The sequence below is a fragment of the Salvelinus fontinalis genome, chromosome 28, assembly GCF_029448725.1.
Source record: "Salvelinus fontinalis isolate EN_2023a chromosome 28, ASM2944872v1, whole genome shotgun sequence".
NCBI classification, from domain to species: Eukaryota; Metazoa; Chordata; class Actinopteri; order Salmoniformes; family Salmonidae; genus Salvelinus; species Salvelinus fontinalis.
The window spans coordinates 30,777,978-30,799,580 of NC_074692.1; the positions used below are offsets into that span (position 1 = coordinate 30,777,978).

A 21,603-nucleotide genomic window follows, 5' to 3' on the forward strand; every position below is an offset into this window, starting at 1 on the left:
CGACATGGGGCTGTGCATTATCATGCTGAAACATGAGGTGATGGCGGTGGATGGATGGCATTACAATGGGCCTCAGGATCTCATCACGTACAGTATCTCTGTTTATTCAAATTGCCATCGATAAAATGCAATTGTGTTCATGCCTGCCCATACCATAACCCCACCACCACCATGGGGCACTCTGTAACCATAACCCGCATCATGCAGACTGACTGCAAGACCAAAAACACCAAAACATTTCTGGTGAGAAAATGTAATTGTTTGTGCTTGTAGTGGTTTGAGTTCATGAAATGCCACCACCATTGACGGTGAATGAATAAATACCATCTATCCCTTTGAGAGCACCTATTGATTTATGTAGACTAATCCTTCAATCCAGTAAATTGTCGTCTGTAGTATTGTGCTTTGCTTTTGTGCTTTGATTTTGTGTTATGTCTGCTGTTCACATCACATTTGAGACTGACACATATGAATGTATTAAGCCTTATAAAAGGCCTCTTTCCTGTGTCACTCCCAGAATTGGCCTCTGACTGACAGCCCCTCCGCCCGACGAGACAAAAAGCTCCTGACAGATTAGTTATCACCACGGGAACAAAGATTCTCTCAAAAAGAATCCAACGTCTTAAAGTGTTGAACACCCAGAAGGTTTTTAATGTTACTCTGATGCTAATGTGAGAGCTGAGTGGAGGGGAAGCACTGGCAGCCTGTGGGTGCATCCCAAATGACACCTTATTCCCTATACAGTGCACTACTGTTGAACAGAGCCCTAAAGGACCTGGTCAAAAATAATGCACTATATAGGGGATAGGGTGAGATTTGGGACACTGTCTCTGCTCCGGGGCCTTTGTGTTGCCAACGTTATAACTCCATTGGTGGCATCCAAGAGATGAACACAGCTGGCTGATGATGGGACTGTGACTCTTTGCCTTCGCCGGTGACCCCACATATTGGAATGCACGCACCATAGCATCATGCTCCCTGGACAAGACAGGCCTCATTGAGGGGGCAGGCCATTTAAATTGGGATATGGTAAATGGGAGACCCATAAAGTGTATGACCTGGGGTCGTATTAGTGTGTGAAAGGATGGTTGGACTCCCCGTGAGGACACGCGACACACTGTCAGCCTTTCATTGACATGCAGACAGGGACAAACAGATGTCCTCATATCACAGCCAAAATTCCTGCCTCGATTTCCGAGTGGGAAAAACCTCTCCTTCCTGTCATAAAGCCTGTCAATGCTGTGAAGAATACCCCACAGTCTTCAAATGATAGCCTTCAGTACTTTGGATGTCTTTGAATATCCTAAAAATCCCCTCGGTTCATTTACAAGTGGATGAAGAAGGCAACATGGCAATTCACATAATGTTATTACTCTAAACTTTTTCGTCAAGTTGTCTACTGTACGTTGTTAGCAGAAGTACTGGACAGCTGCCCCTGCAGTTTGCGAGGGAGGAACTAGGACCAAGGACAGAGAAAGTTGTCCTTTCCTCTGTCTGAATTCACTGCTGCAGTGCAAAGCCAAAGTCGGGGAGCAACACGGTGAAATGCTCCCGAGACCACATGCCTGCAAGGTGCTCCTCTCCAGGAAAGGGATTTTTCTGTCCACCACAGACCAGCAAGTAGACAGTTATTCATCCATAAAGCCACTATAGAGCCATGCTACAGCATTGTCTGAAGGTCTGTTTGTCTGTGAGGGAATTGGATCATGCTGAGAATTGTCCTCTTTTTTTTTTTACTTCACTCATGTTGTGTCTGGTCGTAGTGCCACTTTTGTATATGTAAGCAATTAAGTTAACAAGCGCTCTCTAGAGGTAACCAATATGAAGCCACAGTTGCTCCCAGCTCTCTTGTTTCTTGTTCTGTTGCTGCAATCAGATCTCTGTCGCGCTCGTCTTGCAGCAAGATTCCTTGACCTGAGAAGGTGTTGGCTGCTTGAAAGTTCGTCCTTGTCTTCAAGGTCAGCCAGCCTCAATAAGATGCAGTACATTATCAACACATAACATCATACAGTGCCTTCCAAAAGTATTCACATCCCTTCACTTTTTCCACATTTTGTTGTGTTACAGACCTAATGAAGACGTTGTGTCACTGGCCTACACACAATGCCCCATATTGTCAAAGTAGAATAATATTTTAGACATTATTACAAAATAATAAAAAGCGAAAAGCTGAAATGTCTTGAATCATTAAGTTTTCAACCCCTTTGTTATGGCAAACCTATATACGGTCAGGAGTAAAAATGTGGGTATGTGGGACGGTAGCGTCCCACCTCTTCAACAGCCAGTGAAACTGCAGGGCGCCAAATTCAAAACAACAGAAATCCCATAATTAAAATTCCTCAAACATACATGTTTTTATACCATTTTAAAGATACACTTGTTGTAAATCCAGCCACAGTGTCCGATTTCAAAAGGCTTCACGACGAAAGCAAACCAAATGATTATGTTGGGTGAGAGCCTATTCAAAGAATAACACAGCCATTTTTCCAGCCAAAGAGAGGATTCACAAAAAGCGGAAATATTGATAAAATTAATCACTAACCTTTGATGATCTTCATCAGATGACACTCATAGGACTTCATGTTACACAATACATGTATGTTTTGTTCGGTAAAGTTCATATTTATATCCAAACATCTGAGTTTACATGGGCGTGCTACGTTCAGAAGTTCCAAAACATCCGGTGATTTTGCAGAGAGCCACATCAATTTACAGAAATACTCATTATAAATGTTGATGAAAATACAACTGTTATGCATGGAATTTTAGATGCACTTCTCCTTAAAGCAATTTTGCCACAACTTTGTAAGTCGCTCTGGATAAGAGCGTCTGCTAAATGACTTAAATGTAAAAATGTAAATGTAACTTTGGAAGTATGCTTGGGGTCATTGTCCATTTGGAATAGCCATTTGTGACCAAGTTTTAACTTCCTGACTGATGTCTTGAGATGATGCTTCAATATATAATTTTCCTACCTCATGATGCCATCTATTTTGTGAAGTGCACCAGTCCCTCCTGCAGCAAAGCACCCCCACAACATGATGCTGCCACCCCCGTGCTTCACAGTTGGGATGGTGTTCTTCGGCTTGCAAGCCTTCCCCTTTCTCCTCCAAACATAACGATGGTCATTATAGCCAATCAGTTCTATTGTTGTTTCATCAGACAAGAGGACATTTCTCCGAAAAGTATGATCTTTGTCCCCATGTGCAGTTGCAAACCATAGTCTGGCTTTTTTTATGGCTGTATTGGAGCAGTGGCTTCTTCCTTGCTGAGCGGACATTCAGGTTATGTCGATATAGGACTCGTTTTACTGTGGATATAGATACTTTTGTACCTGTTTCCTCCAGCATCTTCGCAAGGTCCTTTGCTGTTGTTCTGGGATTGACTTGCACTTTTCGCACCAAAGTAGGTTCATCTCTAGGAGACAGAACGCATCTCCTTCCTTAGCGGTATGATGGCTGCGTGGTCCCATGGTGTTTATACTTGCTTAATATTATTTGTACAGATGAACGTGCTACCTTGTGATGTTTGGAAATTGCTCCCAAGGATGAATCAGACTTGTGAATCAGACTTGTGGAGGTCTACAATATTTTCTCTGAGGTCTTGGCGGATTTCTTTTGATTTTCCTATGATGTCAAGCAGAGGCACTGAGTTTGAAGGTAGGCCTTGAAATACATCCACAGGTGCACCTCCAATTGACTCAAATTATGTCAATTAGCCTATCAGAAGCTTCCAAAGCCATGACATAATTTTCTGGAATTTCCAAGCTGTTTCAAGGCATAGTCAACTTAGTGTATGTAAACTTCTGACCCACTGGAATTGTGATACAGTGAAATAATCTGTCTGTAAACAATTGTTGGAAAAATTACTTGTGTCATGTACAAAGTAGATGTTCTAACAGACTTGTCAAAACTACAGTTTGTTCACAAGAAATTTGGAATGGTTGAAAAACAAGTTTTAATGACTCCAGCCTAAGTATATGTAAACGTATGACTTCAACTGTATATGGAGTTGCTTACCAAGACAACATTGAATGTTCCTGAGAGGCTTAGTTACAGCTTTGACTTAAACCGCCTTGAAAATCCATGGAAGACTTGAACATGACTATCTAGCGATGATTAACAACCAACTTGACAGAGGTTGAAGAATTGTTAAAATTATAATAATGTGCAAATATTGTACAATCCAGTTGTGTAAATCTCTTAGTGACTTACCCAGAAACACTCACCACTGTAATTGCTGCTAAAGGTGATTGTTACATGTATTGACTCAGGAGGTTAAATAGTTATCTAATCAAGATACAATCTATTAGTGTTTTATTTTTCTTACATTTTTAACTAAAGTTTGAATTTTTCTTCTACTTTGACATTGTAGAGTATTTTGTGTAGATAATAAAAAAATAAAACATGTTAATCTCTTTTAACTCCACTTTGTAACAACAAAATGAAAAACAAAAAGTAAAGGGGTGTGACTATTTTCTGAAGGCACTGTAGTTAGAACAAAGTCAAACACAAGCAGATGTTAGTGTCATTGCTGTGTGGTGTGAAAACTAAAGGAAAGGAAGTGGGATGAATGAAAGGAGGTCTAGGTTGTTACGACTGTCTGCTGAAATGAATGGCTAGATGTGCTATAAAGGCAGCAGATGAGGTAGCTTCTCCCCAACGCTGCCTGCCACACAGAGGTTGAACTAATGAACAGGAGATCACCAACAACATGTAAAAAAGATTTCATGAACAACGACTGGTATGTGTCCTCTCCGTCTGGACTGGACTACAAGAGCAGTGTGTGACAGACCTACGTTGGATTACCAGCAGTAAAGAATATTGATAGGCTCTGTCCAGAGATGAGAGACATTCTGACAATAAAATGGAGTCTCCGGCTGTCTGCCTGCCATTCTATTCCCCTCCCATGTGCATTCACAGCATCCTTATTTGTCTTTGTATCTCAATGTCAGGATGGGAAATTGCTTTTCGGTTCTGTAAATGTGTGTTGATTTTTGTAACAGTCAGATAAGTTGGGATAGGATCTAAAGCAACCCTGCGTTTCCCCTGGCTAGGTGATCACACTAGCTGTTCATTGGCTGAGTCCCAAATGGCACCCTATTCCCTATGCAGTGTACTACTTTTGAACAGGCCCTTTAATGTGCACTATATAGGGAATAGGGTGCCATTTGGGACTTAGCAGTGCATTGAGATAAGTGTTTGTGCTGTTATCACAGTCCTCCACCCCCAGCCTGTCTTATCAGACATGAACACACCAACCAACCCACTCCCCTGCTATCTGTGCCATCAGATACACCAGGGTCATGGAAGATCAATAACATGGGGCTTGATTTATAGGAAACCAAGCCCTTTCATCCCAAGAAAAAAATAAGACCATATTTCGATTTAAAACTTGCAAGTAATTTTATGCTTTTCCCAAACCAAGGAAAATTCTAAGCTATATGCCAAGAGGGGATGTAATCAAAACATTGTAACACATAATTTATTTAACATTCTCCCTTCTCTGAGTGTTTACCCCTTAGTTTAGAAACCGCCTTCCGAAAGTAGTCAGTCTTTTCCCACTTTTTGTTATGTTACAGACTTATTCTAAAATGGATTAAATAAATAAAAAGCAATCTTAACACAATAACCCATAATGACAAAGTGAAAATAGGTTTTTAGAAATATTTGCTAATTTATACACATTTTAAAACAGAAATACCTTATTTACATAAGTATTCAGAATTGAGCTCCAGTGCATTCTGTTTCCATTGATCATCCTTGAGATGTTTCAACAGCTTGATTGGAGTCCACCTGTTGTGAATTCAGTTGATTGGACATGATTTGGAAAGGCACAGACCTGTCTATACAAGGACCCACAGTGCATGTCAGAGCAAAAACCAAGCCATGAAGTCGAAGGAATTGTCCGTGGAGCTCTAGGGAAGGGTACCAAAAATATTCCGCAGCATTGAAGGTCCCCAAGAACACAGTGGCCTCCATCATTCTTAAATCAAAGAAGTTTGGAACCATGAAGACTCTTCCTAGAGCTGGTCTCCCAGCCAAACTGAGCAATCGGGGGAGAAGGGCCTCGGTCAGGGAGGTGACCAAGAACCCGATGGTCACTCTGACAGAGCTCCGGAGAACATTCCAGAAGGACAAGCTTTTCTGCAGCACTCGACCAATCAGGCCTTGATGGTAGAGTGGCCAGACGGAAGCCACTCCTCAGTAAAAGGCACATGACAGCCCACTTGGAGTTTTTCAAAAGGCACCTAAAGACTCTCAGACCATGAGAAACAACATTCTCTAGTCTGATGAAACCAAGATTGAACTCTTTGGCCTGAATGCCAAGCGTCACGTCTGGAGGAAACCTGGCACCATCCCTACGGTGAAGCATGATGGTGGCAGCATCATGTTGTGGGGATGTTTTTCAGTGGCAGGGACGGGGAGACTAGTCAGGATCGAGGGAAAGTTGAACGGAGCAAAGTAGGGAGAGATTCTTGATGAAAACCTGCTCAGAGTGCTCAGGACCTCAGACTGGGGCGAAGGTTCACCTTCCAACCGGAAAATTATCCTAAACACACAGGATATGCAGAGAAGAATGGAGAATCTCCCCTATTACGGCTTTGCCAAGCTTGTACTGTCATACTCAAGAAGATTCGAGGCTGTAATCGCTGCCAAAGATGCTTCACGAAAGTACTGAGTAAAGGGTCTGAATATTTATGTATATTTGATCTTCCGTTTTTCGCAAAATTTTCTAAAATCCTGTTTTCGCTTTGTCATTATGGGGTATTGCGAGTAAATTGATTAGGAAGAAAAACAATTGAATACATTTTAGAATAAGGCTGTAACCTAACAAAGTGTGGGAAAAGTGTGAATACTTACCGAAGACTGTATGCATATTCAAAGAGAGTTGCCTACAATTTCAAGTTTCTTAAAGGTCCAACGCATCAGCCATTTTTATCTAAATATCAGATCATTTCTGCGTAAGGATTATGTACTTTACTGTGATTGTTTTCAAATAAAATGGTCAAAAATGAACAAAAATAGCTTCTTAGCAAAGAGCAATTTCTCAAGCAAGAATTTTTCTTGGACTGTCTGGGAGTGGTCTGAGCGGAGAGGGGTTGGAACTCTCTTTCTCATTGGTCTATTAACTAATTTCCCGCCTGGTAATGTCACCAGGCAGGCCAAAACTCCATCCCATGAAAACAGGCTGACATTTCAGCTAGTCTGTTCAAAAAGCTCTTACAGTAAAATAACATTTTCACAATTTCACAGTATAGTTCCAACCTCATAGTGTGGAAATATATATAAAACACAAGAAAATCATGTTTTTGACTGCACTATGCCTTTAAAGTTAATCTTGTTGGGTGTATTTGCATTTCTGCAATTATGCAATTCTAGTTATCATCAACATGGAAATGTATAAAGCTCAGAAATACCAAACACATTTATGCTACATTTAATGTGAGGTGAAATTCCTTATCACCTCTGTGACTTGTCCAACAGCCAGATATGAGGGTCAGTTTCTGTGTCGTTGCCATCTAGGCCTTTCATCCAAACAATTGGAAGTGTATTGTGTGTTTATTATGACTGCTCAAAACAATTTGTTAGAAACCAATCAGTGAGCCCAAACCTGCCACAACTGACTGCCCTTTAAATTGTATCCAGGCCAGAGAAAATAAATGTGTAACGGGGGCCTGCATCCAGTTGTCCACTAGCAAACTAGACTGAGAGGGCTTGTTTAGAGGCAGTGGACTGCATTAGAGGCTGCATCCAAAATGGCATCCTTTTGTGTTTCTTTGTTTTTTCCAATGAGACAATGTGTTAGGTCTTGGGCACAGTCAGCACCATCAGTTAGCCTCATCCCTCTAAAGCATGCGGTGCCTTCCTCCCCTCCCTTTGAATGGATAAGATGAGATTGATTGACTGCCTCATCTACGGTGTTTTCAAAAATGAATTCCTGTGTCGTTCTCAACTCAGTTCAACACTGTGCAATATCAGTCAGGGTTGTGTACTGTATGATCGATCGAGACAAAGACAGAGAGCACAGGGTTTCCCATTGTTGCAAGGTGATAACTTTAGAAACCCATTTTGGTGAACAGCAACAACATGACTGAGGGCTGGAGTTTACAATCGATCCCATTTCTCACTCGCACTCGCATTCAAGCCACGTTATAAGTCATACAGGAAATCAATTTCTGTGTTTGATGATTATAACTCTCAGCCATACAGATTTAGTGCTGGCCTCAGCAACTATCTCTCCTCTCCCCCCTCACCTTCTCTCTCTCTCTCTCTCTCTCTCTCTCTCTCTCTCTCTCTCTCTCTCTCTCTCTCTCTCTCTCTCTCTCTCTCTCTCTCTCTCTCTCTCTCTCTCTCTCTCTCTCTCTCTCTCTCTCTCTCTCTCTCTCTCTCTCTCTCTCTCTCTCTCTCTCTCTCTCTCCTCTCTCTCTCTCTCTCTCTCTCTCTCTCTCTCTCTCTCTCTCTCTCTCTCTCTCTCTCTCTCTCTCTCTCTCTCTCTCTCTCTCTCTCTCTCTCTCTCTCTCTCTCTCTCTGATTGTGACCTTCGTGGAGATAGAAACAAACACTTTAACCGCTCCAGAAGAGGACATAAGTAGAAACCCTTTCACCTTGCAGGCGTTTTATTATGATTTATGTGCATATCAAACCATTTCAATATTAGCCAGTGTGTCCGCCTTATCTCCAAGTTTCTCTTTAAAGATTAATCTTGAAATGTGATAAGATAGAGTTACTTATTTGATATTTTTTCCCGGGCTTTGTAATAAGTGGAAGATGTAAGTGTGGCAGTTTGATGTGTTGTATTTTCTCACTCTGGGTCAGTATACATCCACTGAGATATTTAGTATGGCGTCTCTCAAGGTGAAAAGATCCTCCAGACAATAACTGGTCGTTCACCTCCTCACGAGCGACCCAGATTAAATAAGAGTGTGTGCAACGGAAGGCAAGCCCGTTTTTGCCATGGGTGACCTACAAAACTAGGCAAGCTTGATCATTTCTACGGAAACGAAAAGCATGCTTTCTCCCTGTCCCCTGTTTAACATACTGGGGATGTAGATACAGTCATGGGAGTTGGTTGAAAAAATCATTGAATAATTACAGTTTTTACACATCAAGTGTGCCAATCTGTTTCATTATTCAGTTTGTTTGTTGTGTAGTTTATCTGACTGATACAGTAGACAGTAGTAATGCAACTGCTTCCCTTATACTTCTCGGGCATATCTTCCATTTATCATTAGCAGACAGTCATGATCTGTATTAGCTTGCATTTATGTCATGAAACACATGTGCCCGTAGAATGATGACACTTGCCTTCCTTTCTGCTCTATCGATAGTGAGTATTTTTTACCAAACAGAATGGTTGCAGGGACAGGCCAAACTGTGCGTGGTGAACAGTTGTCTTTTCTAGTGATTTATCTTGACTGTACCATATGGAACAGTGAGTATTAGTTAAGCTAGACTACCAAGGGCAGACTGGTAGTCCATTTTTAGCCCAGTGGACCTGTATAACTTGGGTTTTTAAAGGAAAGATAATGTGCCGGTTATTGATTTTTGGTCCCAGTCCGCCCCTGTAGGCTAGAGTGATAATTAAGTTTGCAGCATGGGGGCCAGGCTGAGCTGAGTTTGAAAGAAATCTTGGCTTCTGCATATAACGTCTGAAATCCTCTACAGGCGGAAAGCTCCCTCTCATCAATCATAAAGTGCTCCTCCAGAACCAATTGAAATAACAACTTCCAGTGTCTGAAAGATGAGACAAGGAAAAAAAATAAAAGACACTCCTGGAAAAGCAATCATTGACAGAATAGCAATACTTGTTTATTTCCCCTGAAACTAGAGGTTAACTTGGGAAACGGTAGCAGCTATGCTAAGCGAGTAAACAATTATAACAAAAATCTTACTTGCGCCTATTGCCTAAATAGTGCCTTTCTTTTGACCATAGGCCTTGGTCAAAAGAAATGCACTAGGGACTAGAGTGCCATTTGGGATGCAATCGAAGGCAGATTTTGCTACACAAAACTGTAGCTTATAGGGATTTCAATGGCCTGCAGTGTCCTGGTTTTCCCTCTTGCTATGTTCACGCCTCATCCTCTTCCTTCTGCTTTGTGTTAAATAAGTGCACTCACTGGACTTATTGAAGGATTACGATCCTCCAAGACTTACACAATACAGAAGGAAAAAATACAACACACAGAGGAGAGTCTTCATCAGAGAAGAAAAAATCATCTTTAGTACCGTAAGGTAAAGGAGGATCAGGGCTTTCATTGGTTGGAGTTGGAGATATGGTGCCATGGTTCTTACATTACACTAATTACAAAAGCAGGGAGGTACAGTAAAGTATGAGAAGCATATTTATGTAAAGAAACACTTCTGGGGATTAGATTTATTCTCTATGGGGTCTCAGTTCTGTCTCACACAATCTTTTATTTTCCATAGAAAATGAAGAACTATGCTTATTGTATCCACACCCACATGGTAAAACTGATCATCAGTTCATCAGATGCTTGCAATGTAGCTACAGTAGATTCATGTAGTTTCGTCCTTATTTGATCAATCAAAATCATGTCAACCTAGTTAACACTATCACATTTTACCCTATTTCTTGATCCCATAACAGTCTAAACCCTATCTAAACCGCATTGAATAACAGATTCACTACACGGAACAACAGAAAGTTCCCCCCAAAAATACAAAGTAAATTTGTTCTGAAGTTTCTGTCCTGTATCTGAGAGATATAAGAAAGATCAGGAACCAATTAAAAAAAAAACATTTTTGTAAATGTTTGGCACTGAACAGTCTCCATATGTAGACTACTGTACATGACCAAAAGTATGTGGACACCTGCTCGTCGAACATCTCATTCCAAAATCGTGGGCATTCATATGGAGTTGGTCCCCCCTTTGCTGCTATAACAGCCTCCTCTCTTCTGGGAAGGATTTCCACTAGATGTTGGAACATTGCTGCCGGGACTTCCTTTCATTCAGCCACAAAAGTATTAGTGAGGTCAGGCACTGATGTTGGGCGATTAGGCCTGGCTCGCAGTCGGCGTTCCAATTCATCCCAAAGGTGTTCGATGGGATTGAGGCCAGGGTTCTGTTTTGGCCAGTCAAGTTCTTCCACACCAATCTCGACAAACCATTTCTGTATGGACCTCACTTTGTGCACAGGGGCAATGTCATGCGGAAACAGGAAAGGGCCTTCCCCAAACTGTTGCCACAAAGTTGAAAGCACAGAATTATCTAGAATGTAATTACATGCTGTAGTGTTAAGATTTCCCTTCACTGGATCTAAGGGGTCTATCCCGAACCATGAGAAACAACCCAGACCATTTTTCCTACTCCACCAAACTTTACAGTTGGCACTATGCTCGGTAGTGAGTGTTGCAACTGAGTACAGACAATTTTCATGTGCTACGCTCTTCAACACTCTGCAGTCCTGTTCTGTGAGCTTGTCTGGCCAACCACTTCACAGCTGATCCGTTTTTGCTCCTAGACATTTCCACTTCACAATAACAACACTTACAGTTAACCGTGGCAGCTGTAGCAGGGCAGACATTTGACTAACTGAGTATGACGGTTCCACGTTGAAAGTCATTGAGCTCTTCAGTATGGCCCTTCTACTGTCAATGTTGTCTATGGAGATTGCATGGCTGTGTGCTCGATTTTATACATTTGTAAACAACGGGTGTGGCTGAAATAGCCAGATCCACAAATTCCCACAGAGGCGTCCTATTACTGTGCAGCCCAAACTCTTCGGACGCTACATACCGAGGTTGGAAGATTGGCTCTACCAACAAGCCCCATCGGCTTTACCGAATTCAGAGCAAAACGGAGAACACGATTGTGTTTGTGAGAGTCTCATCTTTCCATAGAGGAGTCTTAATAGTTAGTTGTAGGATAAACTGATGTTTGGACGGAGAGATGCATTGGACTGAGAAACTTTGAACTGACAGATTTTTATGGTTTTTTTTTTGTTATGCTAATTGGTTTTCGACAGGGGTGCAGACATCGACTCTAATCCCCATGATCATTATGTATGTCCATATGGCAGGGTCAGAGAAGAATGCTGCTTTGCTTGTTTTGAGATGTGTAGACTCATTCTTATTTGCCATTTTTTCGAATTAATCAATCCAAAACTTTGCTAAGGGTTGTAACCTGGCACTCCTCGTTGCGTCATGATCAAGAACACCTCCTCGGGCCTTATTGCTTAAATAGGCACCATTGTTTAGACAGATGAATAGTCAATACTGCAAAGTTTTGAATGAGAAGCTTTTGAAGACAGGACATTGTTTGAAACCATTCCCAGCTGTCCTCTGTGTGGGGTGGGTATAAAACTGAAGTGTTGTCTGCTCAGTACCACTCATACAATACTGGGCTAATTTAGATCACTTGCACTAAATATGTGTGCCAGCCAGCAGGTTCTTGTTTCCCTGGTAAAATTCCACTCACATTGGCCACATGGCAGCCAACTGGCTTTGTTGATGTCTGAGAAGCTAACAATAGAGTAAAAACAAGTGAGAGAATTAGAAAGCAGCAGCAGTCAAATAGTGTCAGGTCTGAGTGTGTGCCAGCGACCAGCTGCATTAGCATCGAACCATGGCCACGGGGGTCTGCTGACGGAAGTCCAGGAGGGGAGGCCGTTTTCTCCGTTTCACATGGTAGAAAAAAGCTACAACTGTCTGTTATTCACAGTATCATCTAATAATAACCGTATGGTCACAAGTAGCTGGCATTAGCTTCTCCTGTCTGTAGATAGTTATTTCTGGTTAGACATGTTTTATTCCTTTCCACTTATTTTTGATGAATACTGTGTTTTGCCAAAGCCACAGATTTGCAAAATAATGCCTCACACAAAGAGTAGTTTTGTCTCTCAGGGAGGGTTGGGTCCCTTAGAGGTCCATGTGGAGAGAAGCCAGCCAATCTCCAAAGTGAGAAAGCCAACCATCCGTCCAGAACTAAAACCCCATTAGCAGCTCAAAGCAATTTTCTGGCTATTTGTTGATTTAATCCCTGGTTTGCGATACTCAGGCACAGTGGAGTGAGTGTGTGTGTGTGTGTGTGTGTGTGTGTGTGTGTGTGTGTGTGTGTGTGTGTGTGTGTGTGTGTGTGTGTGTGTGTGTGTGTGTGTGTGTGTGTGTGTGTGTGTGTGTGAGTTGGGGGGTAGCTTTTAGCACCCCTAGGGTCCAGATCTTAGCGCTCCCATTAGCAGGTTACATTAGTGCTCTTACTGTGCGTCCATCACGGAGGCACTCATCCCTGTCTGTCTAATCAGCGGCTGGATACGTGGGGCTGCTGAAGCTGAGATCAGCCGTGGGATCCCATCCCCTGTATCCCTGTGACTGGAGCTCATCTGTCAGCCAGACTAATCACACGTCGGCCAGCCCCGGTTCAGGAGACCGAGCAGACAGAAGCAGAGCAGCTGCAGCTCCTCACAGCACAGGATGTTACCTGTTCATGACTTCCCTGTGCCAATGACTGTCCTGTCTGTCAGCCCCCCACCGTTTGCTCTCACAGGGGAGAGTGTAGAAATGATGTACTTACTGAAGATGAGGAACACCAAATAGATGGTGCAGAAAAGTTAGCATTTAATTAGCTTGTGGTACAAAACACACACACTTTTTTTTGAAGGCAGGAATTCCATTGTTACATTTGTATTTACACTCATGTCCCCACGTATAATGTGCCAATAACAAGGTATTTCTAAATATATGTCACTCTTAACTTACACAAAGTGACCTAATAGTTACCTAATACCGTATTGTTAGGAATTGTCTTCACAAATCCCCCCTTTATGTCAACATCTATTCTTGTATTCATACAGAACATGTAGTTAATGCTTCACGTTCAAGCTCGGTTGCCCACAGTGGAGAATACTTTAACTAACCTGTAGTTGGTGTGGAGAATACTTTAACTAACCTCTATTTACAGTGGATAATACTTTAAATAACCTGTATTTACAATAGAGAATACTTTAACTAACCTGTATTTACAGTGGAGAATACTTTAACTAGCCTGTATGTTTTATCTCACCACAAGATTAAAGGAAAGAAAACAAACTTTTACTGCCTGTCTCCAAAGCACAATTCAATCTGGGCACATTTTCCAGCAGACCATTACTCTTAAAAGAAACAACATGTTGCAGCAGCACAGGAGGTTGGTGGTACCTTAATTCTGGAGTACGGGTTCATGGTAATGAGCGGCATCGCTGGAATGATATCAAATACATCAAACACATGGTTTCCATGTATTTGATGCCATTCCATTTGCTCTGTTACAGCCATTATTTTGAGCCATTCTCCCCTCGAGAACTTGTTCTCAACTAGCTTACCTGGTTAAATGAAGGTGAAATAAATGAAATGATTTTTTTTTTTAAAGCACCCTCAATGCCCCGGAGCCTTGCCAAACAGCCCAGTAACTTCTGGTGTAGAAAGAATCATGTTACCAAATGAAGCTGAATAGTCGTCTGTAGAGCGGTGAGGTGAATCCTGATCTGACCCTTGGGGAGCTCTGTGATGCGTACCAAATGGCACCCTATCCCCTTTACAGTTGACCATTCTTTAAAAACTAATACCCATAGGGCTCTAGTCAAAAGTAGTGCACTATAAAGGGAATAGGGTGAAATTTGGTGCGCTAACTGAACACCCGGCCACTCCGTGTGCCACTAGGCTAGCCAGAAACCTGCAGATGGTCTCCCTCTCATCGGTATTAATCTGTCAGCTTGGGTTGTGGTATAGGGAGTCGGGAAGGGGAGGGAGAAGGGTAGCTCCCCACATGCATGTGTTGCCTGCTGTTTATGGCAGCCTGTCATGAGAAACCCGGACGGAGAATAAGCTCGAGCAATACTCAAGGTCACAACACACCACCCCTGCAGTAATTGTCCCTGCAGTGTTAGTCCTCAGAGAAATAGACACAATAATGCCACAATGTCATCCACTAAGTGTCTGTGTCCTCCACTGTGACTAGGGGGATTGAGATGGGGTGCAGGCAGGCAGACCTGCATGCAGGGAGACAGGCAGGCAGGTAGGCAGGGAAACAGGCAGGCAGGCAGGGAAACAGGCAGGCAGGTAGGAAGGGAAACAGGCAGGCATAGAAACAGGCAGGCAGGGAAACAGGCAGGGAAACAGGCAGGCAGGAAGGGTAGGTAGGAAGGGTAGGCAGACAGACAGACAGACAGACAGACAGACAGACAGACAGACAGACAGACAGACAGACAGACAGACAGACAGGCTGCAACAGGATCATGTATTGGAGGGGGACTGTGGAAGGTTAATTGCTTTTAATAGGATACTATGACATTTCACTGCAGCCACATGGTCCCATGTGTATCAGGGTGTTTTGTGTTGGTCACTGTCAGCTCCATACTGGCTAGCAAGAGCAAACTAGAAATGTCATCATAGTTCTGAGTTTCATAACTTGAGAATTGAGAGTTGGTTGAGATTGTAAATAGATAAAGTAGCTACTGTACTACAACATACAGTATTTGTCAAAATCTCTCTCAACTCTGATGTCTCCTTTCTTTTTCATGCATACAGTTTATCTGAAGGCTGGCCTTCTGCTTCTATTCACATCATGTTTTCTTTCTTTCTTTCTTTTTCTTTCTTTCTTTTTTCTTTTTTCTTACACACAAGGGCATCTGCGCCATCTCCCAGATAGAAGGACTCCATTCTCCTCCCCCGTCACCGACCGCTCATAAGCGCCCCCAGCAGGACGTGACAGGACCTGGTCATCATGGTGATGAAAGGCCTGCTCCTAGGCTGTGTGACCGTGGCTGTGCTGCTTCAACTCTCCAGCGCCGGCCTGGTCAAGAAGATCATCCGCCACCGCAGAGAGACCCTGAGAGATCCCTCTAAGAACCTGACCCTGCCCCACCCTGACCAGCCAGTGGTCTTCAACCACGTCTACAACATAAACGTCCCCTCCAGCTCCCTGTGTTCCGTAGACATGGAGAGCCCAGGTGGAACCAAGGTCAAGCCTAAACGAAGTCCAGTCCAGTCGGATATGCAGGGCACGGAGAACAAGGACCACACGATGGATGGAGAGAACCAGATCGTGTTCACCCACCGCATCAACATCCCCAAGCAGGCATGTGGCTGTGACAACCACATGCCTGATATGAAGGACATCTTTAGCAGATTGGAGATGCTGGAGTCTGAGCTGTCCAGCCTCAGAGAACAGTGTGGCAGTGGAGCCAGTTGCTGTGGATCCCAGGTTACAGGTATAGCACAGAACATTTTGACCAAAGACATCCTCAGGCAGTGTTTCACGCCGGTTTCAACTATAGGCTTGATAGTGGGTAGATTCGTTGTATAAAATGTGTTAGTGCTAGGGCAAAAAAGAAAATGTTCACCCCTTTGGGTTCCAATGAGCAGGATTTAGAAACATTGTTCTTGCGGCAGTTAGACTTATAGTTTTCACTTAGATTACATTCCTACATTGGTTTTAATTCTGATATAGATCAATATTCCCTATTCATTGCTATTGTCTTTTGTACATTATTTGCTGCAAAGATTATAGTATTATCTTAATTTAATAGATGTATGTGTTGTTTCCTCTACGTTTCCTCAGGTGAGGTGGCCACCAAGCCTTATTGTAACGGCCGTGGTAACTTCAGCACTGAAACCTGCAGCTGTGTGTGTGAGCCCGGCTGGAAGGGACCCAACTGCACCGAGCCTGAGTGCCCCAACTTCTGCCAGGACCAGGGGCGCTGCATCGACGGCAAGTGTGTCTGCTTCGAGGGCTTCCACGGAGACGACTGCAGCATGGAGCCATGCCAGGAGGACTGTGGGGACAACGGGGAGTGCATCGACGCCATGTGTATCTGTGAGGACGGCTTCACCGGGAACGACTGCTCCCAGAACAACTGCCTGAACAACTGCCTGGGACGCGGCCGTTGTGTAGACGATGAGTGTGTGTGTGACGAGCCGTGGACGGGCTACGACTGCTCCGAGCTCATCTGTCCCAACGACTGCTACGACCGCGGCCAGTGCGTCAACGGAACCTGCTTCTGTGAGGAGGGCTTCACCGGGGATGACTGTGGGGAACTCACCTGCCCCAGCAACTGTAACAACCGTGGGATGTGTGTCGACGGCCAATGTGTGTGTCACTCTGGCTACAGCGGCGAAGACTGCTCCAAGCTCACCTGCCCCAACGATTGTACTGAGAAAGGCCATTGCTTCAACGGGAGGTGCATCTGCGACCCAGGCTTCGAGGGAGTGGACTGTTCCATCCTGTCTTGCCCAGACAACTGCAGCAACAGAGGCCAGTGTGTCAATGGAGAGTGTGTCTGCAATGTAGGATTCGAGGGTGACGACTGCTCTGAAATCTCCTGCCCCATGACGTGTCTGAACCGAGGCCGCTGTTTGAATGGACAGTGTGTGTGCAGTAAAGGCTTCGCCGGGGACGACTGCAGCATCAAGACCTGCCCCAAAGACTGCCTGGGACGCGGCGAGTGTGTTGACGGCACGTGCGTGTGCTTCATTGGCTTCACAAGCAAAGACTGCAGCGAGCTGACTTGTCCCAACAACTGTCTGAACCGTGGGCACTGTGTTAACGGCCAGTGTGTGTGCAACAAAGGCTTTGCTGGGGAGGACTGCAGTGAGAAGACATGTCCCAACAACTGCCTGGAGAGGGGCTATTGCGTAGACGGGACCTGTGTGTGCTTCGATGGATTCCAGGGCCTGGACTGCTCTGTGCTGACCTGTCCAGGTGACTGCGAGGACCAGGGGAGATGTATGGATGGAGTGTGTCTGTGTAACGAAGGTTTCATCGGAGAGGACTGCTCTGGGGGTAAGGAACCGAAGATGAACCCCAAATGGCACCCTATTCCCTTTATAGTGGACTACTTTTGACTAGGGCCAATAGGGCTCTGGTCAAAAGTAGTGTATTAGGGCAGTGGTTCTCAACTGGTTTTGCCTCAGAACCCAAATTGAACCAGGTTGTCTCAGTCGCAATCTAATAGAATTTTTTTGGGGGGGCTAAAATGCAATCTGGAAAACTATTTTGAATGCTATATTGATAGTAAGTGTACTAGTTATATGAAAAGGGAACAGCAGTCCCACCTTTCATTGTCATTCATTTAATTTAGCCCATATTCTGCATGAGGAATGTTAAGCTCACTGGTTTGAGACCACAAAATCAACCAAATCCTCGAAATAGCTCTGCTAATAGCTCTATATTGAAGATACTGTGATTAAAGAAAAATATTACATTTTTAAAAAAATTAGGTTCATTATCATTTCTACAAACTTTCTACCTGGTTTTTAGTTGAATTTTAAGACTGGAGTATTTTTCATAAAAAATGTAAAATAAAAATGTTTACTCAAACTCCCTACCCATTCAAAACCTCTCGCAACCCATATTTGGGTCATGACCCACCAGGTGAGAATCGCTGTACTAGGAAATAGATTGTAATTTTGGACAAACAGAAAGAGACAGAGAGAGAGAGAGATCTCGCATCCTTTGGTTGATGGGAGTTTCGCTTGATGTGATGTCATTTGTTTATGGCTGATATGTTTGAGGAACATTTCAACATGATGACATTCATTTAAATGCTAAAGTTTCTGGCTGCACAACATTGGTTATATTGCTTTGAATAAATAATGTTGCTGTTTAATGTGGATGTCAAATGAAAATGTCCATGGCTATTGGAGTCATCTTGGAGAATTGATGATTTGGTCGAATTTATGTCGTTAGATGCCGCAAAATACCCCAGATCAGAGACATTTAAAAAATGTGGGTTTGGCAATTGATGCTATTCGATGCCCACACTCCATTTGTAACGGCTATCGTCATATTCTTCCTCGGACGAGGGACGAGGCGAGGCGAGACGGATCGGACCAATACGCAGAGTGGTTAGGGTTCATAATGCTTTATTAAAACGAAACTGAATACTGAATTACAAAACAAATAAACGAAGTGCATAAACCGATACAGTACCGTGTGGTGCAACAAACACAGACACGGAAACAAACACCCACAAAACACACGTGAAACCCAGGCTGCCTAAGTATGATTCTCAATCAGGGACAACGATTGAGAGCTGTCTCTGATTGAGAATCATACCCGGCCGAACACAAACATCCCAACATAGAAAATCAAACATAGACAAACCCACCCAACTCACGCCCTGACCAACTAAAGAAATACAAGAAAAAGGAAAACAGGTCAGGAACGTGACACCATTGAAGTGTAGTTGTGTAGCTGCTGAAATTTCCAGACAGAAATTCTACGTTCAGCAAATCCGGACATTTTTATTTTCCTGCCCAATAAGACTACTTGAACTTGAAAGTGATTCATAGGCATTGTCCTTTGCATTTGTTATACGGATCATAGTTGTGTGTTATTTTGTTATTTTATAAAGCGTACCCAACAAAGTCCATGGTATAAACAATAAAAAAACACTAATCTGTTACAATTATACCTACTATACTGAATATATCCCCTAACATGATGTGGTTGTGATTCTCTCCAGTGTCTCCACCCAAGGACCTGGCAGTGCAGGAGGTCACCCCAGAGACATTGGACTTGTCATGGGCTAACGAGATGCAGGTGGCAGAGTACCTGGTCACATATGTGCCCACCGCCCTTGGAGGCCTGGAGCTGGACATGCATGTGCCTGGGGATCAGAAGAACGCCACCATCAGTGAGCTGGAGCCTGGTGTGGAGTATCTGATCAGTGTCTTCGCTGTCCTCAGCAACAAGAGGAGTGTCCCTGTCAGTGCCAGAGTGGCAACACGTAAGTCAGGAATAGTAAAAAGTTGACCGAAGACTCTCACCATGTGTCAGATTTTCATTTACCCACTATTGTTTAAGGTTAAGATTGGCGGAAGGTAAGCTGATCCTAGATCTATAACTGGGGAAACTTCAGCCCGGAGCTGTAATTTCCCTCTACGGTGTCCATATTAAGGCCTTCTCAGTCTCACCAGGAACTCGTGATAAGACAGACTCAAGGCTGACTGAGACTGTCCTAAAATGGACTCCGTACACCCTTACCTCACCTTTGGTGCCTGACTTGTCGGCTCTCCCAGATCTGAAGTATTGCAAAAGTGACATTCATAACGGGCAGTCAATAAAAATCTAATTTATATCAACAAATTGATTGCAGGGCTCATGTGAACATCTGTTGCTAATCTCATTTAAGTAAATCCCTAATTGTACCTGGGATGTTGTAGTTTTTCAATGTTGTTACACTTTATTTAAAAATAAAGGAGAGCCGCACACTCTAGGAGCTCAGATGCAAAAATGTAAGCTGTTTTCATCCAACGTTGGCTGTTGAAACGTTGGATGTTACATTTTAGAATCTGAGCTCCTAGAGTGTGCGGCTCTCGTTCATTTTCAAGTTTTCTACTCCGTTAGCCAGCACCTCGCCTAAATAGGTGTGCTTTCTTTTTCTTCTAGATTGTTACACTTTATTTACCCATCACTGGAACCAGCCAGCCTATTTCCTATATAGTGCACTACTATTGACCAGGACACACAGGGCTGGCTGTGATGGAAAGCAGTGCACTATATAGGGAAAAGGGTGCCATTTTTGATTTGATTTAGTAAACAGAACATCAAACATGGTTTAATTTGTAAGTTTCATCCCATTAGATCTCCCTAAGCCCGAGGGACTAAAGTTCACATCAGTGAGAGAGACTGCAGTAGAGGTTCAGTGGGACCCACTGGACATCGCCTTTGATGGCTGGAACCTCATCTTCAGAAACACTGTAAGTTGTCAGCAGTAGACCCTCATCTATACAAACACTGAGTTATCAGCAGTAGACCCCTCATCTATACAAACACTGTTATCAGCAGTAGACCCCTCATCTATAGAAACACTGAGTTATCAGTAGTAGACCCCTCATCTATACAAACACTGAGTTATCAGCAGTAGACCCCTCATCTATACAAACACTGTTATCAGCAGTAGACCCCTCATCTATAGAAACACTGATTTACTAGTAGTTGACCTCTCATCTATACAAAAACTGAGTTATCAGTAGTTGACCTCTCATCAACAGAAACACTGAGATATCAGTAGTAGACCTCTCATCTATAGAATCACTGAGTTATCAGTAGTAGACCCGTAATCTATAGAAACACTGAGTTATCAGTAGTAGACCTCTCATCTATAGAAACACTGAGTTATCAGTAGTAGACCTCTCATCTATAGAAACACTGAGTTACTAGTAGTAGACCTCTCATCTATAGAAACACTGAGTTACTAGTAGTAGACCTCTCATCTATAGAAACACTGAGTTACTAGTAGTAGACCTCTCATCTATAGAAACACTGAGTTACTGTTAGTAGACCTCTCATCTATAGAAACACTGAGTTATTAGTAGTAGACCTCTCATCTATAGAAACACTGAGTTACTAGTAGTAGACCTCTCATCTATAGAAACACTGAGTTACTAGTAGTAGACCTCTCATCTATAGAAACACTGAGTTACTAGTAGTAGACCTCTCATCTATAGAAACACTGAGTTACTAGTAGTAGACCTCTCATCTATAGAAACACTGAGTTACTGTTAGTAGACCTCTCATCTATAGAAACACTGAGTTATCAGTAGTAGACCTCTCATCTATAGAAACACTGAGTTATTAGTAGTAGACCTCTCATCTATAGA

General features: G+C 43.1%; 1 protein-coding gene across 3 annotated transcripts in view; it reads left to right on the forward strand.

Annotated features, from left to right (window-relative positions):
- Positions 1–21,603, forward strand: part of LOC129826573 (tenascin-like) — a 78,671-nt gene that overhangs the window by 8,624 nt on the left and 48,444 nt on the right. For all 3 annotated transcript variants that reach the window (XM_055887466.1, XM_055887467.1, XM_055887468.1), the window contains exons 2-5: positions 15,622–16,208; positions 16,559–17,779; positions 19,464–19,727; positions 20,585–20,700. In XM_055887466.1, coding sequence (XP_055743441.1) covers positions 15,722–16,208; positions 16,559–17,779; positions 19,464–19,727; positions 20,585–20,700 — 2,088 coding nt within the window. In that variant the 5' untranslated portion in view covers positions 15,622–15,721. The remainder of the gene's footprint in view (positions 1–15,621; positions 16,209–16,558; positions 17,780–19,463; positions 19,728–20,584; positions 20,701–21,603) is intronic.